The sequence below is a fragment of the Syngnathus typhle genome, linkage group LG4 (assembly GCF_033458585.1).
Source record: "Syngnathus typhle isolate RoL2023-S1 ecotype Sweden linkage group LG4, RoL_Styp_1.0, whole genome shotgun sequence".
Lineage (NCBI taxonomy): Eukaryota > Metazoa > Chordata > Actinopteri > Syngnathiformes > Syngnathidae > Syngnathus > Syngnathus typhle.
Window position 1 is genome coordinate 13,891,357 of NC_083741.1, and position 17,984 is coordinate 13,909,340.

Sequence of the window (17,984 nt, forward strand, 5' to 3'; positions counted from 1 at the left end):
CAAAACCGGTTGCCGATGATTGGCCACTCATGAAGTCATTGAATCGTGTACAAACGAGGCTCTTGATGTGCGGCGGACCTGAGAGAAAGCTGTCTTGATTTTTAAATAAAAAAAGAACAGCTGAGATTATGAAATAAAGCATTTTAATTAAATTCTAAAATCATCTCATACTATTTTCACACAGGATTTTGAATCTCAAAAGAAATAAACACCAACAGAGGAAAAAATAATAATAATCAGATATTGGCATTTCTACAATGAACAGCTGGTGGCAGGCCAAGACACACGTGTCCTGGGGAACTTTCTCCACCCTCCGGTGTCCGTTTATCAAGCAGCAGTGGGTTTAAGTGCTAACTACACCTCACGCTGTCGGCTGAAAAATCCCAATGAGGGAGCTCCCATCCTCTCTCAGTATGTCGCACACAGCGGAGATCAGATAAAGAAATCCACAAAATGATCAAATAAAAAATGCGCATGTGTGTGACGTTGCAAAGGATGATTATAAGAGGAAAGTAATTTACAAAATCACGACAGTTGTTCTGATCTTTACTTGACATTTGCTAGAGGACAACTGAAAAGCACGATGGGATGAAATCTGGCGCAGGTGAAGAAGGGCGAGCAAAAAAAAAAAAAAAAGATGCTAATCAAAGCTGTGAGCACGTAACGATCTCTGAGGAATTGATGATGACTCGCACAAATAGAAGGGAGACTGACTGGTCAGACAAGCCTTGATGATCTTCAAAGATTGAGCCCATTTTTTTCAAAACAGTGTTTGATTCATTTTCTGTCAGGAATAATTGTTCAATTCCCTTTCAACTTTACAGTACAACACAAACTAACAGTGCACAATGGGGTTTCCCAGCTCAGAGTGGAGAGGCAGAGCATTTCTACCTCACAACACCGCTTGACGTTAAAGTCTTTTCCGATCCGCTCACCTAGAGCTCTCCCAGAGAGTGTCCAGAAGATCCGAATGACGCAAAAAGAAGCTGCAGGACTCAATCCTGCCCCGGGTCCTTGGCAGGACCCCCGTCTAGGTAGATCTTGAGGGCCTTCTCTTTCCGCGGGGAATAGCTGACCCGATGTCCGGTCTTGAGGAGGCGGCTGCTTTCCTTCTTCATGAGTTCATTGCGCTCATCTTCTGATAGCTCCATCGGTTCCTCTGTGCTGTCCCTGCAAACGCGCATGACTTTTTCTCACCTCTCCCTTTTTGATGACTTAGTTTTTTTTCCTTTGCTTAATTAATTGTATTGCGTCTGGAAAATGCCTTATTAGTTTATTTTACTGGTAAATTTAATTAAAAATAAGATGTGATCATTTGTTTTTACTTCTGCCACGGTGAGTAAACTTGTAAATGCAAATGGTCAGTTTCTTTAAAATTCTGAGCTCTTACCTGTAGAAGACCACGGCCCCATCATCACAGATGTACAGGGGCCACATGTTTAACGCAGACACTTTGGGGTTCCAGTCCAAATCCTGATGGATCTCCAGCACAGAAATGTCACAGGGAAACGTTCCTCGACCCTGCACACAGGACATGCAAGGACCCTTGGTTAAAAAAAAAAAAAAAAAGCTAGCAAAGTCAACGATTTAGAAGGAAACAAACCTTTGCAAACTCCAGATTATCAAGATGGATACCACTAATTTCACAGAGCTGCAATGGCAAAAAAAAAAGAAGAAAAATATATGTTGGACATAGGATGTTCTCTATGATACCATATGTGTGTGAAAAAAATCCAAATGAATTTTGCGGCAGGACAGACTATAGTTGTAACCTTCTCCTTGAGTTCCTCAACATTACTGCTCTCCAGAATGACTTCCTGGAAGGAACCCAGCTTCATGGTGGACGGGCTCCACTTTCGGGTCAAGATAGCCAGCTGCGACATGGACTTCATCTTCTCGTGTTCTGAAAAAGTGATCAAAAGGGCCTTCAGTGAGCAGGACAACAAATAGTGCATGGTGTTTACTCCTAAAAGAATTACCATTGAGGATTTCCAGGAAAACCTCCCAGTTGGAGGAGATGCTGATATCTTCCTCATAAACATGGTAGTCCAGAAAAACTGTGCCTGGATTCTTCCAAGTCTTTTTCCTGAGACGGACCCTGAGCATGATACAATATATTTTTGTTGGATATGCATGTACGTCTCCTCATTGGGGTGTGGGCCTTACCGGTCAATGTTGAGGTCAAGCTTGCACTGCTCTCTCAAGAGAGGGAGCAGCTCCTCTTTCGACTGTCTGACAGTCATGCCCTTTGCAAAGACCGTGTCCACAAGAAACTTGCAGGGCTACACAAAACACGCAATTAGAAATCATATTTAGCACTACTTGCTTGCAACTTCTGTCTGGTTGTTCTTCTCAATCTCACCTCTTGTTCATTTACTAGTAGTTGATACACTTTTACTCGGTATTCACCCTTTTTAAGGGCCCTCCCAAGTCGGATGGTTATCTGCGGGAAGTTCAACGGGTTACTCGAATCCAACCGAGCGCAATCAATTTCGAAAACGGATCCTGACCTTGTTGTCGTCCGAGAATGACGACAGTGTTTCATTGAGCCGTACGCTTTCAAACTCCTGGTTGTTGGCGTAAACCCGAAACACTTTAAACTGGGACGAGATGACCCCCACATAGGGCTCCAGATTGCGTTTGAAAGCTGCCAACGTTATCCTTTTGTCCACGTGAACCACCAAACCTGGGAAATAGCACAGGAAACAACTCAACGCTGGCAATTCTCTTCTCTCCAAAACACAGTATTGCAGGGGGTAAATAACAATTATTCCACACTTTTCAATCTGGCAGTTGGGGACAGACTTTTTGTGACAGGCGACAATTTTGCAGGACTGCTAAAATGTCAACTCGCGAAGCCTGGCAAATGCAATGATTTGTTTCCAAAAAGTGCAAAGCCCAAGCTGTCAAATACTGAAGGCCGTTTGAATGATCGCTGAAACAAAACGAGGGGAAAAATGGCAAGTGCACGGTGACTTCTGGGGCACCCAGCAGCATTATATATGTAGCGTTTGAAGAGCTTTTCATGTTTAATAGGCAGTGTGGCTCATTGCAGTAACACTGAACTTTGACATCAATAGGTCATGAGTTCCTTTCTTTGGAGGTTGTTATCTGGATTTATAACCGCATGGGGTATAAAGATAGCAAAGCAATTTAGCACTGATGACAAAACCAAAAGGATCAGAGCGAACCGCTACTTTGGACCCCGGTAATGACGTCAGATAGGACTGACCTTTTTTCCACATTTACAAGCAAACTGAAGATCTTATCAAGGGTGACCTATTAGGGCCATCTTGTTGCCAAGAAACTATCTTGAAGTACAGTAAGGAGCTTCATTTAGACTATAATAGAACTGTGGCATCTGTAAGCAATGCGAAAGCTTTTTTTTTTTTTTTGGGTGGGGGTGGGTGGTGGGGGGTTGATTACTAGAAAATAATTAAAAAAGATGACTACACAAGTTGTTTCAAGTTCATCATAAAGTGCATACATTTTTGTGTATTGCAGGCGGCGTCATCCTGGGAGCAAGGTTCTGTCCTGAAGTACAAGTACTGGGCTTTAGATTTGGTCTTCCCGTTGTCGTCATACTCGCTGTCCGTGCCAGAGTCTTCCTCCGCAGTGTCCCAGGTCTCCTTCTTGCCCTCGCGGGCTTTGGAGCGACGGCTACTAGTGATGCTGTGCGAGTCCAAGCCATTGGCCAGCTGGATGGGAGCGCTGTCTGCATTGCACAGCGTATCACTACTGTGACTCGAGCTCAGGATGTCGCTGTCCACTGAGCTGGTGCTGCGGTCGTTGTTAACCTCAGAGTCTGAGCGCTCCTCTGAGGCAAAGTGGTTTTCTGGGTCGGACGAGGCGCTTCCCCTGCACCCAGTAGTGCCCCCGATCCGGTTTTCTAGATCTCTGTTGTCTGCGGCCACGCAGGGTGAGTTTGAGTCCGCTTCTTGGCTGGGGGATTCGATAAGTTCAAAGTCGCTGGTGTCAGAGCTTTTCTGACTGTCGCTGGTGCTGGATCCCTGCTGCTGCTCCAGGGAGAGGTTCTTTAACTTTTCTGTGCTCTCTTCAAGGATAGCCTCCACCGATTTCCTGTTGCCTTTTGATCCTTCAAATGCCACATCTGAGTCACTGCCAACCTTTTGGCAAATAGTTCTGCTGGCCAAAGTGCCGGGGGACTGTTCAGGTAGCAAGACCAGTAATCGAATAGTATTCCCGTGGCGATCTAACAGCTTCCACAGCAACGAGTCAGTGAAGGCGACCTGATGGTCAGTTGACTCTGAACTCTCCACAAAAATCTAACACAAAATGCAAAAGACAAGGTGAGAGGGTCGCAATCAATGTTTTGTTGTGTTCACTGTACTTTGTCAGCCAACCCCTAAAACACTACATGGTCAAATGTGATCTTGTAAGCCAGAATTAAAATAATTCCACAGACCTTGTTACTCCTGAAAAACCCTTCCGCTTTCAGTGTCTTGTTTGGAACATACAGGAGCCGCAGGTCATTGTAGCAACGCTCCAGAACCACGCGCATTGATTCTGCTGATAGCCCTGTAGCCTGAAGGACACATATGATGTCGATAACTACCACGAACCGGTTTGTTCAAGGCAACAAATTGGAGGACCATGATTAGACTAGGCTTAAAGCCATTGGATATTTTTAAATCAACTATCCTTCACATTATTGCATTAATTAATCAAACAAAAAATGAAAACGCATTATTGTGTATTAATGTGCAGACATTTCGCTTTGATATTTTTTTTTTTATTAAATTAGTTATTCATAGACTCAATTAATTTTGATGAAAAGTAAACCTGTGCAATAAGTTGCTTGAATTCAGTGATGGTCTGGTTCAGGTAAGCCCGAACACTGATGGGAGGGGCGATGGTTTCGGTTTTCAGATCCACAATATGAACCTTCACCATCACCTCTGTGGGAAAACGACAATACATCCACACATAATTAAGTGACAAGGACAATACAATTCTCAATGCATTCTTTGCTAGCGACATGGGCACGATGATTTGAATATTCTACTATTCAAAGTTTGGGGGTCAAAAAAAAAAAAGGTTTGAAAGAAAAGCAGTGTACAGTGGATGAATAAAAGTCTACACACACCTGTTCAAATGACATTTTCCCCAAACTTAGGACGCGTGACTATTAGTTTGCTTCATCAGGATCATGATTCTTGTATCATCAGAATACACATGTATTTGTGAGAATTTAAATGTGTTTTTGCGACAATTTGAAACCAGGGTTAAACCATACCTACAGTGAAGCATATTGACAGCATCATGCTTGCTGCAGCGCAAAAAACAACAACTTTAGACTTGCGCGAAAAAGAAAATAAATAATACATAAGGAAAAGTCTACAATAACATCTGAACATTATTTGTCATTAATCAAAGGCTTTTTTTTTTTTACAGTAGTGTATGCAAGTGTCTCAGTAAGAGCGCGCTCCCCACCTCCCGGTTTGTAAGGCAGGAACACTTGCTCTGGCCGGCGGGTCTCCAGCAGCAAGTCGAACATGTAAGAGGATTTGACACCTCCGAGCAGAAGGCCCATGGGTGTGTCCTCCTCGCCCTCGTAGGAGCGCTCCAGGTACTCGTGGAACTCATCGTACTTTACCAGGCGACAGCAGTCCAAGGGGACCACTTCCTCCAGCTCCATCAGCTTCAAACACAGTACATGATCAACGTGGATCCATCACACCTTTTTCCTGTTCAAGGACTGTAAACAAACAAACCTTGTAGGCCATTTCTGTGGCTTCCCGAAGAGTTTTGTCCTTGTGCACCTCCAGCTTGCTCTCTACCATCATTTTTGAAGGGTGCATACAGAAAAGTTTGATCTAAAATAAGGAATATAGGTTAAAAAACATAAAGAAGCAATACATCAGAGGATTCATACACAGACATTGAATCAAGTCAGCTACCTTGCAAGTGTTTCGCTCAATCTCTCTCTGTTTCTTCTCCTGCTCTTCGGACTCTTTCTCTTTCTGAACCAAACTCTTCAAGTGCTCTGGGAAGTCATCCATAGCTAAATACTCTTCAGACAGGAGACATGTAAAGTTTTGATTGGAGGGCAATGAAAAAAGCAGGCATGGTCACAACACAAGACTTTAGTTTATGCATTTCAGACACCAGCTTTAAGTTAGAGGCTGAAAGCGTCAAGAATTCAAAGTCTTGAGGATTAGAAACAAACAGCAGCGGAAACTATGCTTCTAAGTATGCCATACAAGACTAACAAACATGTGCACTAACGACAAAAGCATTCCACCTTACTCGGTGTTCTTGTTAAAGTGCGGGTCAAGCTACATGAGGTAGTTACTGCTCTCTTTTCATATGGACTAAAAAACTAATGCTTTGCTCTTTGGACTTCTTTTTCATTTTCACTTTGACAGCCTGACTGCTTCAACGTGTGATTTTCCTTGAGTGGTGAAACGAGTTTGCGCGTCTCCTTTGATCTGACACATTGCCCTCTCGGGTTCAGTGAGTTGCGTTTGCGTGGCAAGTTGATGTTGTCAGATGTGCTACTCTTTTGGCACGTAACCGTGCGAATCCGTATGTTCTACAACTTCTTTACAAGTCAGTGTTTTGTATATAAATGATCTAGACTGGCTGAGGAAGAAGCTACAATCATTTCACTGGTAACATGGATCACTGAAGCAGTGAAGAAAATCCTTACTTGCATTCCTTGAGGGATCCTTCAATCTATAAATCAGCATATAAGCATTCGTAGAGCTGTTGGAGGAAAAAAAAACCCCACTCATATTAACAAGGAAATGCTACTCATCTTCACCAAAGTAAAAACACAGCAAAGTAGAGCTCATATACAAAAGCAACCTTGCAAAGGCACTGGAATAATATCCTCTGCTCCCCGAAGACCCCCCATAAGTCTTTCTGATGTCCTCCTGGGTGATCTATCCCAAAAAAGAAAACATATCAAGCAGGCGTGAAGAGATATGCCAATGGTGATGATCAGTCGCTGAGAAAAAGATCACGGGGGAAAATATGACACGAAGCTCTCATCTTAGTCATGATGACAAGGAAACTCCCAATGGTTCATATACTGACCTTGCTAACATGCTGGTCATTGAAACTGTACCACTGGCCGTCAGTGAAGGATCTGATGCAGGCATAGTAGTGCCCGCCTGCGGCGCTTCCCGAATGGACCATGACGGAGAACAGCTCAAAGCTGGGCAAACTCTGACAAAAAGGGTTGGAAATGTTTTTGCTCAGAGTGAATAATAATAGCAATAATGACTGAATAAAAACTAAAAAGATGCTTGCTTTTTACTTGGAACAAAATTATCATTAACCACAGTGCGTCAAAAGTCTTCATAGCAACACAATGCGAACCACTGACGGGCTAACAAATAGCAGTATAAACCGTTAAATAAATGGTGCAGCGAGATATGCAGAAAGATGGTACAATAATATTCACAATAATACTTTTCCTACGCTGCAAAAAGTAACCTATTACTGCAGCTTCGCCATGATGTCCTTTATGTATTTTCATCAAATCTACGGATTTTTTGCATGTGTGTGTGATTTGGCCTTCTTGGAGACCAAGGTGTTTTAGAATAATACTTCTTAAAAAAATTGGTATCAATATTTGATTAGTAACAGAAAACACATGTTCATCCAAATGGACTCTTCATTTTTGTTAAGCAATTACCTTTTGCTTTAAGACCCTCTCTGCGCTGGCAGTGCTGTCCAGGCAAATGCCCTCGTCCACACAATCTTCAGTGGAGAAATCATTGCTCATCTGGTCACTGTGGCAACTGCCTTCATTCTCTGCTCCACTATCAGTGCAGCTTTCTGTCTGAGGGGACTTCTACAGACGCCATTTGAACAGATCACAAAAAAAAGAATTTGAATGGAAAATAGCTAAAGTGCTCATCCACAATAATCATGATTGGCTCAAGGAAAACTCAGTGGTTGCTACAACAAGCCAGCCCGCGACCAGTGACTCATCAACATACATGTTCCCACAATAATTGCTCTCACCTCATCCTCCACATCGATGAATGGACTCATGTCGAGTTCCTCGGGGAAAGTCATACTGTCATTGAGTTTGATGCGATGCATAGTGGTATAGTCAAAATCAAATCGCTTCAGCTGCAGCGTCAGCAGGTAAGGAAAATGCAGAAACCTCAAACCCTGTCACAAAATAAGTGATTTGCGGAATAACGGAATCCTCAGAAACATGTATTTCTGTATTTTGCATATAGATTGTGCAAACTCATTCACAGTGAGCTCACCTTCCGGGCATCACATTTCTTTTTGCAACGTTCGCAAAAGTACTGGTTGGGCCCATCTAGAGTTTCGGGCTGGATAAATGCCTGCAATGCCTCCTCCTGGAGCACCAAAATGAAATTCAATTTTATTCAAACTAGCACTCCCGTGACACCACAGTGTGAAAGGGAGGGAGGGAGGGGGTTGGGTGTGACCATAGAGCAAAACATACCACACTGCCATAGGCTTGACTCGCTCCAAATGGTCTTATTACAAGAGGGATATCAAGGTAAGTGTCAATCCTCCAGCTCTCGTAGCCACACTCCAAACAGCGGACGTAATCCTTGAGTTTCCCCTGGTACAACTGGTTGATCAGGTCCGCCTGAAGAGAGGAATGCAGCCAGGCTTCATTCACTGATATGATTCATAGTAAAAGTCCAGCTTGCAAAGAAACTGAAGAGATAGTCATTCTACAAAGTCATAGACATTTCACAAATTATTAACAGCATTTGTTTGGTCCAGGACAGGAGCAGTCACAGCTTTTTGACATTTCTATCAAGCTGGTAGATGTCAGCATGCCATTTTCTCTCTCTTTAGAGGGAAATAATGCACCACCAGCTACAATAGCTGCAACATAATGTAATAGTAAAATAAAACTGCTGCATTTGCAGAGGTCATTTTTTGGTGGATATTTACAGACCACACTGAAAAGGTATTTTCAAACATGGCTTTACAGGGGTAAACTAGGAGATACTTCATATTTCATCCCAACGTGATGGAGAAATGATCTATCGAAAAAATCTCCCACAGGATTTTTAATGAGTAAGTTGCATTGTTTTCAATGAATGGAAAACAAGTTTATTTGTCTCATGTGCAGCCTTGTAGTCTGCACAGCCAGAGGCCTAAATCTTCGCAATCCTCCCCAGTCCATAATCTAACCCTGACCCTCCCTTTTCGCACAAATAAAGCCTTTTGTTGTCTTTGCGATGTGGGGCTGATTTTCTGTTTGTGCTTTCTCCCACCTGTTCTGTCTGCTTCCACTTTTGCTCCAGGGCATCAAACATGACCCTGCAAAGTTCCTGCACATCGTGTTGTTGCCAAGCTGGGATAAAAATAAAAACAAAAGGGTAAATCCCACAGCATGTGATGTTGCCTTCTCACACCAAATCATTCCTACTGTGAAAGAGCATGAACATTTACCTTCACTACTGTCCCATCCAAAGCTTCGCGTCACATCGGTGGTCTCAATGGCGCGTTTCTTACTCGTCTGGAGAAGAACAAAGAGTCTTTGCAGCTGGTAGGGAATGCTCGTGACTGGGTCCTCTTCAGATTCCTCAAACTCCCAGCTGAAGTGTCCAACAATAGCAAATGTTTTAAAAGTTTACAGAAAACGCAATGGCTTTGACTACAGTACTGCTCCGCATTCATCTTAATTCTGAATTCACCGCCTCCTAAAGGCACATGTACGTTATGATTGCTTATTTGTGTTGAAATTAGTTTACAATGTGTTTTGTGTGAATAAATGATTTGAATTTATGATCAACCTGGACCCATATCACCTGCGATAAACAGGGGTTGACTTCAAATCTTGACTTACTTGTACAGTGCATTTCTGAACTCCGGGGTCATGAACAGTGTTTGTAAGAGACTGTTCAAATAGCAGGTCATTGCTTGGTTGACCAAACCCACGTAACCTAAAGTAGGGAGAGAGAGCAAACTAAGAAGACCGCTGTGCTTGCAGAAAAACATGCCCCATTTTACAGGTGAGGAGGCCTCACCCGTATCAGATTTGCTGAGGATGGAGGTGTACGAGTAAGAGGGGGTACTGCAATCTCCACTGCAGCCAACGGTGCCGTCTCGGGGCAGGGGCCCAATGAAGCGTTCCTGGGAGCTATCATCCAGTCCGCTGCTATCTGCTGCGGCAGACTCATCCTAAACGCATGGAAAAACAGAGAAAGTTTTTGCGGTAAGTAAAAACAATATAGCGCGAGTCATCCCATCAACAGTTAAAACTTCTGAACCTGGTCCAAAGACACAAGCATTGATCAAAACATCAACCCCGCAGGTTTGTACGATAAACACGAGGCATGATGGTTGCATTACCTCATTCACCTCTCGTCTTACCCGATGTACCCATCACTTTAGAATAGAGTCATTCGAGACTAAGGAGGCAAATTTCCATTGCTCCTAAGTCCAACCTTTACACTCACTAGGAAACTGAAGTGCCAAGCGAAGCATTTGAATTGATTACATTGTCTGTGCACCACTCACCGAAGTAACATGTGGTTGTTCTCCATCTTTGTCTGTTAGCTGGAGGAAATTCCTCTTCCCACCAGGTTCAAACCCAGAATCCAGAAGCGACACTTCTCCACTGTGCTCGAGGGGTGTCTAGAGGTACAAAAGGGAAGGTAGATTCAAATATCAGTCTTTTACAGTAACTTGTGTTTTCTCTCCTGCAGGGGTTTTGGTTTGGATCCTATTCATATGTACTGTAAATCGCAGTTCATCGCAACAGCAAGCAGCCCATGTTTGTCATTTGTGCTAGTGTTTTACTTAGGCAAATATGCTAGTTCATACTATTGATGAGCCTCATGTGAATATGACTTGCTTGTGCATAATAATAATTTAACGACTGAGTACACAGTACAGTGATTCATGTAACTCAGATTTGTGTTTGTGCACATTCTATGTGTAGAGTTCTTCATGGTCCCATTAGTTTCAGGTGAGCACAGTCTACTAGGGCTAGAGCGGGGAAGAGAAAAAAAAAAAAGACTCGGCAAAACCAACTGCAGAAATTTAATTTGCCACTGTACATGTTTACCGCAAATGCACTCGCTCATTGGGGAAGGGAAAAACAACGTCCAAGGTTTGGAGGTGATACTATAATAAAGTTTTATGTAACTTCTGCAAAGCGGAGCTGGCAAAGTTCCAGTGCATAAGCAAATGTGCCTTCTTGTGTTGTGACAAAATTATTCCATCAATGTGCAAATGAAATCACTTCAAGATGCTTGTAACCCTGAAAGGCAAGTCAATAGTCAGGACCACTGTAAACCCAAGACTCTCGATACACAGTCAAACATTATTTCCCACTGAAATTATTTTTAGCATTCATGAAAACGAACGAAGTAAAATAGCTTGAAGCTAACGTGCACATTTCCTTCCTGATGGCCATGCAGAGTCTGAGCAAGCAGAGAGAGCTGCAGGGGAATCATAGCGTATCTTAATCCACAGACCTACTCAGTGAGATAACAAGAGGTTACAGCACCTAAGGCTTTGCCCTAGGTCAGCAGCGGGATTAGTTTAACTTGGGCTCCTTTAAGAAAAGGGACAGTCAGTATGTACACAAAGGAGCACATACTTACCCTCCTTCAAAATTCTTCATCAGCAAATACAAGCAATCAAATTGGGTAAAACTCCTGCACTAAGTTTGATTTGTACAACTGAACAATGCAATGTCCAAATTCACTATGGAATCAAACTTTTAGGCCACGTGAGATTTTAAAACACGGCCTTCCCAGAGTCCAGATACCGCACAACCTCAAGGGAACAGATTTCACGAGACTATGTAAATGGTGAAGAACATTTTCGTATGACAACTGAAGTGATTATAACTGTGTGATGTGTCACTAGGAGAATTTCCCAACCATGTCTTGTGGGTTTCCCCAGACGAGTTCAAAGGAGCCGTTGACATATCCTGCTTTGTGGGCAACATCTTCGTAGAGTTTGGAGAGGGCGGTGGAGCCTGGCAGATTGAAGGTCAACCGCTCGTTGACTGTTTTGACACAGGTGACATCCTGGATTATGCAAAGCACTCTGGGTTCGTCTGCGGCTTTTTGGATCTGCAATAGAAGACAACAAGAAGGCGGTCAGCAAGACTGGACCATTTTCCATCCTTTGTTGAATGTCCTAAAAGCTGATGGAAGTTTGAACTTTATTGATTGTGCAATGTTTGTTCAACATGAGTCAGGACACATCTCACGTCATGCCGTGTTACGGCTCAAACCGACTTAATACAAGTTGAGGGACATTTCTGGAAAACGTGCAGCAGATTTTCCACCCAGATTCAAATGATTCCTTGGCACGGAGAGGACAGCTTTGAAATGTTTTTTTTACACATTTGCATGTTATTTGAGATTGGTGATGTTTCCCAAAAGTCTAAAATATTTGGCTTTGCACAGATTTCGTCACCGGGATTGGCTTGGCAGAGATGGGCTCCAAAATCCTGAACAAGGTGGTAGAGAGAAGGTCTACGGGAAGTGATGTCATTATGATGCACAGAGCACAATATTCGTCAGCACAATGTTTGCTCACACTCGAGTCGGACGACGATAGCACACTTTGGTGGAATGTAGAGGCTGCTACGCAACTGCTTGCCCAGGAAATCTTGTAAATCACAACGGACAGGTGACATGCAAAAGCTCGCCCCTGCTTGGTTACAGGCTTAACAGCTATTTGTTTAACTGCTACCCAAGAGGAACGACTGAAGCGGGTCTTTTTCATAACAATTCAATGAATCTGCTTAAACGGAACAATCTCAAATTTTATGATAATCGAGTAAAAATGTAAATACAAAAAATGTCTTGCGTATTGTCCTAAACTTGGCTCGACAGAAGTACCACTTATCTCTCAGTAACCAGGCAGGCGGCCATTATTGTAGGATTATATAGAAACTAGTAGTAGCATGCTTCAACGAGAGAATTGGTCATTCAATGTATATCTTGACTTTTTACAAATCTGCAAAACCTCATGGATTGTTGCACTATCCTCGTGCAAACTAGCTACCAACATGCTGCCAATGAGCGTTCACTTGCACTGCACACGCAAAATGCAAGGCACTGCTACCTGAGAAATCCTCGTCATCTCGTCAAAAAGACTCTGTCTGCGCCTCCAAGATGTATCCTAATAATATGGAACAACATGGATGACTTGTGAGTCCAGACTTACTACTACAAACATACTGGACTTGCGCTCGGGAAAAGAGTGACTTCTACAAGGAACAATGAGAGTGACATTCATCTTTATCATGGGTTTTGTAACCAAGGCAAAATGCGAGCAACGTGTTCTATAAAGGAGCCACAGCTGACATCACACAAGTGTATTATGAGATTGAAGGTTATTTTTAACATGGATATAATCACCGGGTGCCAACATGACACACACACGTAACGTAGCACAAACAACGTCTTATTTTATTTATGGCTATACTTCAAAGAGCGGCAAAGAGAATATTAGTAGACAGACATAGCAATACACACCATTTATGAGATGCAGCAAAACACTAAAACAACAGAAAAGCAACCAAAGTCAACAAGTGAATGATACTTTGACGCAGCCATATTCTAGCTGATATTTGTTCTCAAACAAAGGCACTGAAAAAAATCCACTAACACTTTTGTGTGTGTGCAAAAGTAAACATTTAAATGTGAAAGTGAAAAGCGTGTGCAGCGGGTGACATGGAACACATGTTGCAAAATTTGGATCTCAAAATGGAAATTTCACAATCTCAGTCGTGCTACACAGAAACAACGTTAGTAGTGCGAGTAATTTACGTGATGCACGTCATGATTTATAAAAGTTTACAGTAATCCCTCGTTTAACGCAGGCAATATGTGGCAGACCATCCCGCTTAATGCACTGAACCCAAACAAAGTGAACCATGATATCACAAGGAACGTAATTGATTATTACTCAGAAGTTGTGAATTCCTACTTTTTGTCTGTCAATCACGCTCTGGTTTGACAAATTAAATCAGAAGTTAACAGTGAGACGTTTTGTTTTTACACACCCACCTATGGGGACTGCTGATACTGCCTCCTAAATATAGTTGTCTTTTTTTAAAAGTTGAAGATTCCTCTTCTTCTGTTACTCAAGATATTAATAGAGGACTACTTTTTACTTTCACTTGAGTCGAAGTATGTTAAAGCAAGAGGACTTTTGACAACATTATTAGCTTCACCGCCCCACCTCTGGCAAATGGACAGCTGATCGTCATCGATTGAGCCTGCAGGATTGCTTTGGGAAACACTTTGATCATGCAAAATGCATAAACATCACGTTTGTGAGCGCGTATTCTGAAGAGTGACGGTGTCCATTTTTTAACCCGTATTGTGCATCTGACACACCTTGTAGAACAGAAAGCTAAAACTCCATTTCTAAACGATCCCAAACATGACAATAAAATATTCTCCACCGTATCAAACGTACCGAAACACATTTCTTACATTTGGACTGAACGCATTCAAGCAAAGTAGAGAGCTTGCCAATGTTTGGACTTATCAGACGACTAGCTTGACAGCGAGCTGCTGCTACTTGGAAGTTGACGAAATATTATTTGGCCATATCGTGTCAACAGAAAACGTCGTGGCTGTCACGCATTCTAATTCACGTTAGTCATTAAAATGACTCTAAAGCTCCAGTTTAGTTACGAGAGATCACTTGTCTCCAATGTAGTGCCGTCAACGCCAATGTTTTAGTTAGCCATGTCACGATAGGCCGTCCAAGTCATGTTTGGAAGCTAACAGCTAGCAGCTAAGTTAGCCTCTAAACAACAACAAGCTGCTTTTAACACGTTGACATCACGCACGTGTATTCTGGCATTCTGGGTGTAAAGTAAAGATGACAGGTTAATTGTGCAATCCGAGCTGAGTTTGGATCGGATCGGCTCACCTCTTTGGAAACGAACTGGTTCTCCTCGCTGGACACCATTTCCATTTGTGCGACACTTTAGTCAAGCCAAACCCGGACAAGGATGTCAGCAAAATAACTTTGCACGCGTCAGTGGCAGCATGTTTCGTGTCCTGTTTTAACTTTTTCCCAAGCTTGCAGAGCCGAGTCACACTTGTCCAAACTTGTAGGCTTATCAAAGTGGTAAGAAGCGCTTTTGTCACTCCCCAAAGCGGCAGCAGTGCTATTGAGGAAAAATGGCCGGTGTGCTCCTGCGCGAGAGTTCGTTCAGAGATCTCTGACGTCACTCGCGTGACGTACACACGCGTGTGTTGCTTGTGCTTCGTCCCACTCCAGTCAACATTTTTAATCACGTTTATTTGAAACGTTTTGTGTGCTTAAAGACATTAAAAATGCAATTACGAATTTTAATGACATATGTCAAGTGTAATTCTCCGGATTCACCACTGGGCGGCGCAGCTGCACCCTCGCTGTTCTATCCCAGGCGTCTCATTGGACTGAATGCGGTACTGCAAAATGAGGTTGCTGAGCCAAGTGTGGCTCTTCCATCCATTTGAGGTGGCTCTTTGTGACTATAACTCAACTTTATTTATGGAGCAATATAAAAACAAGCACAAACAAAGGCCGATAAAACAATCAAATTGACAGCTGACATGCACAGTCCACATGCAATAAACCGAGGCAGGTGGCCATTTTGACATTGGATTTAATTTCATAAATACATGGAGGACTCAAAACACCCAATTTGCATGAGAAAAATCTCTTGGCACACCACCAAACAAAAAAGTCACAGTATCATCCGAGAATGATCTTATCTCGATTTAATCATGCATTTATTTATACTCGGTGTGAAATGCAGGCCTGATAAGTTGAACACAAAGTTGAAGGACTCAGAGGAATATGTGACTCATTCTTTTTTATGAATGTTTTATTCATATGCCACGTTTATTATACCATACCGTTTGCCATTGAATGGAAGATTTTTCTACCTGTCGGTATACATTAGTGATGGGTAAATGAAACTTTTGTGAAATACTGAGATGCTTGGGAAAATTGTTTTGAAAATGAGTTTCATTACTTGAAGCATCAGTTATAGTGATCTCTTCTGGTGAAAAACAAGATTGCAGTAGTTTAAAACATCATTGTTTTGAAAAATCTTTTTAATATGTTTCATTTACAAATATAGACGAATTTGTGTATTATATTGATGAGAGACTTCTACGACGAAATGTCAGTTCACAATTGAAGACACACAACACAAACAAGGCTACACAATGTTGTGGAGTGATCTCATTAACTTTTTGAACTCGTGACCCTCATCTTTGTTTATCTTTGACAGAAGGCTTGAAATAGTTACCATTAAGCATTCTCCGATATGTACAGGCTGTTCAATGTGGACAAGCAGTTCATTCTATTTTTTGTATAGTGTTAATCAAGTTTTTCATCACATTTGTCCATAAAATGTGTACTGGTCTATGTCTTGGTGGCCCGACACGGTGATACATATCCAGAACAATCAGTAGGCTACCGTTTTTCTAATTTAAAATAAAAAGTTATAAAACATTACCAGTATTACAAGCATACTCAGGGTGAAATAAAGTCAGAGCGCAGATTTTGTCTATTTAAGGGAATTGAATTTGTCTTACGGGCAACCACTATTTGAGGAAATACTGTAATACTATCTTTGGCTTTCACCCCTTGACTTGCATAGGAGAGCATCAACGTCTTTAGGGAATGACATATTCACAAATGTACTTTTTCAAACTGCGACACACCTCGTCATACCACTTGCCCTGTGCGGCCACTGAAAGAGAGACACAGCTCTCCCGCTTGCTTCCTGTGGGCTGCTTCTTGGAGCGGTCCCAGTTGAGGTAGCTGACGGGTTGACTGTTGACGTCAACATACTGGCCTTCCTTCACTATGTCTGCCACGCCGATCCAGAAGTCCTTGGAGCCAGGAGAGCTCCTCTTGGCATAGTCTCGAAGGTCATTGTTCTCCATCGCGTCTCGCGGCGTTGCAAGAGTTCCTCCTTGTGCGATGCAGTCTTCATTAGCCTCGTGGTAGTGTTTGGGTTCCTCAACTGTGAGATAGCACTTCCTGTGAACTTTGATGCCTCTGAGGCACACTGAGAAAAGAGACACTATATTTTATTGGTTGTATCAAAAATGTAAGTCGCCCAGCCAATTGCTCGTGTAATGGTAATCTTTGTGAGGCATACTGTCCGCCTCACCATATTCCGTATATGCATCAACCAAACTAAATACATGACACAAATATTAATTACATTAGCCTGACAATGGAAAATATGAATGCATATTAAGTGTTGAAAAATATTACATGGAGGATTTTAAAAAGACTGTGCAATATGAGACAAGGGTCGCTGCTGCTTGTTTGGATTTTAGAAGAAAATAAATATAGAACACAGACCAGAGGATTCAAATAAAAATCATTTCATTTCTTCATTATGTGTTATTAATTCCCAGACTGCACATCCATGAACAGAAAAAAAATTAAACAAACTTCAGGCTTAAAATGAAACGACTTAATTCATATTTTGGGGAGAGTAATGGTACCTGTCTGCAAAGCCTGCATCTCTTTAAGCAAATTCACCTCCCGCCACAACTTCTCCAGCTGGCCCTTCACATCATCGTCCTCTGCAGGTCCCCATAGAAGAAGAAAATATTATGTGAGGTCAGGATGTTTTTTGTGATCGTAGTCTGATGTGTGATCATGGTTACCCGTTGCTCGAGGCGATATGGCCTTCCTTATGCGAGGCGGGCGTCCGGAGCTGGAGTGAAGCAAAGAAAAGCACAGTGCGACAAATACGGGTAGGCCCAGACGTGCCATGCTGGAGGCTGCTCACACTGCTACACCTTGTGCTGCCGTGACAGGAGTCAAAAAGTCTGAGGACGGACCGGCATATACTAGCTCTCTGTGCGCTGCCACTGCATTGGCCCACATGATGTTTTTTTTCCAAACACATATTGGAGATATTGGGGTGGAGGGACAAATAATGTCTTGCTTGTGTTGGGGTTTGTGAGAAATATTGACTTGGGACACGGTGCACTGAGCAG

General features: G+C 42.5%; 2 protein-coding genes across 3 annotated transcripts; both read right to left on the minus strand.

Moving 5' to 3' along the window:
- Window positions 1-126: 126 nt before the first annotated feature.
- usp47 (ubiquitin specific peptidase 47) lies at window positions 127-15,173 on the minus strand. Of its 2 annotated transcripts, XM_061275644.1 has the most exons (29): window positions 14,893-15,173; window positions 13,069-13,125; window positions 11,871-12,065; window positions 10,498-10,614; window positions 10,005-10,158; window positions 9,824-9,920; window positions 9,427-9,572; window positions 9,249-9,328; window positions 8,459-8,608; window positions 8,253-8,348; window positions 7,999-8,151; window positions 7,667-7,825; window positions 7,063-7,194; window positions 6,832-6,908; window positions 6,674-6,729; window positions 5,922-6,034; window positions 5,736-5,837; window positions 5,455-5,662; window positions 4,804-4,919; window positions 4,427-4,546; window positions 3,488-4,286; window positions 2,511-2,686; window positions 2,363-2,443; window positions 2,167-2,282; window positions 1,980-2,098; window positions 1,773-1,903; window positions 1,604-1,651; window positions 1,391-1,521; window positions 127-1,170 (listed from the first exon to the last, which is right to left on the minus strand). In XM_061275644.1, the coding sequence occupies exons 1-29, from the start codon at window positions 14,935-14,937 to the stop codon at window positions 996-998; spliced, it is 4,149 nt and encodes a 1,382-aa protein (XP_061131628.1). In that variant the 5' UTR covers window positions 14,938-15,173; the 3' UTR covers window positions 127-995. The 2 variants fall into 2 exon arrangements, with proteins under 2 accessions (XP_061131628.1, XP_061131629.1); XM_061275645.1 differs by lacking the exon at window positions 13,069-13,125.
- A 422-nt stretch (window positions 15,174-15,595) lies between these two features.
- clec3a (C-type lectin domain family 3, member A) lies at window positions 15,596-17,801 on the minus strand. The gene is made up of 3 exons (XM_061276919.1): window positions 17,649-17,801; window positions 17,484-17,564; window positions 15,596-17,035 (listed from the first exon to the last, which is right to left on the minus strand). The coding sequence occupies exons 1-3, from the start codon at window positions 17,755-17,757 to the stop codon at window positions 16,638-16,640; spliced, it is 588 nt and encodes a 195-aa protein (XP_061132903.1). The 5' UTR covers window positions 17,758-17,801; the 3' UTR covers window positions 15,596-16,637.
- Window positions 17,802-17,984: the final 183 nt, after the last annotated feature.

Coding starts and splice junctions, on each gene's coding strand:
- usp47 (XM_061275644.1), bottom strand. CDS start 14,937: ATGGAAATGGTGTCCAGCGAGGAGAACCAGTTCGTTTCCAAAGAG. Junction 5,838..5,921: donor TTGAGCGAAACACTTGCAAG/GTAGCTGACTTG, acceptor TCCTTATTTTAG/ATCAAACTTTTCTGTATGCA. Junction 2,283..2,362: donor TACTAGTAAATGAACAAGAG/GTGAGATTGAGA, acceptor TGTTTTGTGTAG/CCCTGCAAGTTTCTTGTGGA.
- clec3a (XM_061276919.1), bottom strand. CDS start 17,757: ATGGCACGTCTGGGCCTACCCGTATTTGTCGCACTGTGCTTTTCTTTG. Junction 17,565..17,648: donor CATATCGCCTCGAGCAACGG/GTAACCATGATC, acceptor GGGGACCTGCAG/AGGACGATGATGTGAAGGGC. Junction 17,036..17,483: donor GATGCAGGCTTTGCAGACAG/GTACCATTACTC, acceptor CTCTTTTCTCAG/TGTGCCTCAGAGGCATCAAA.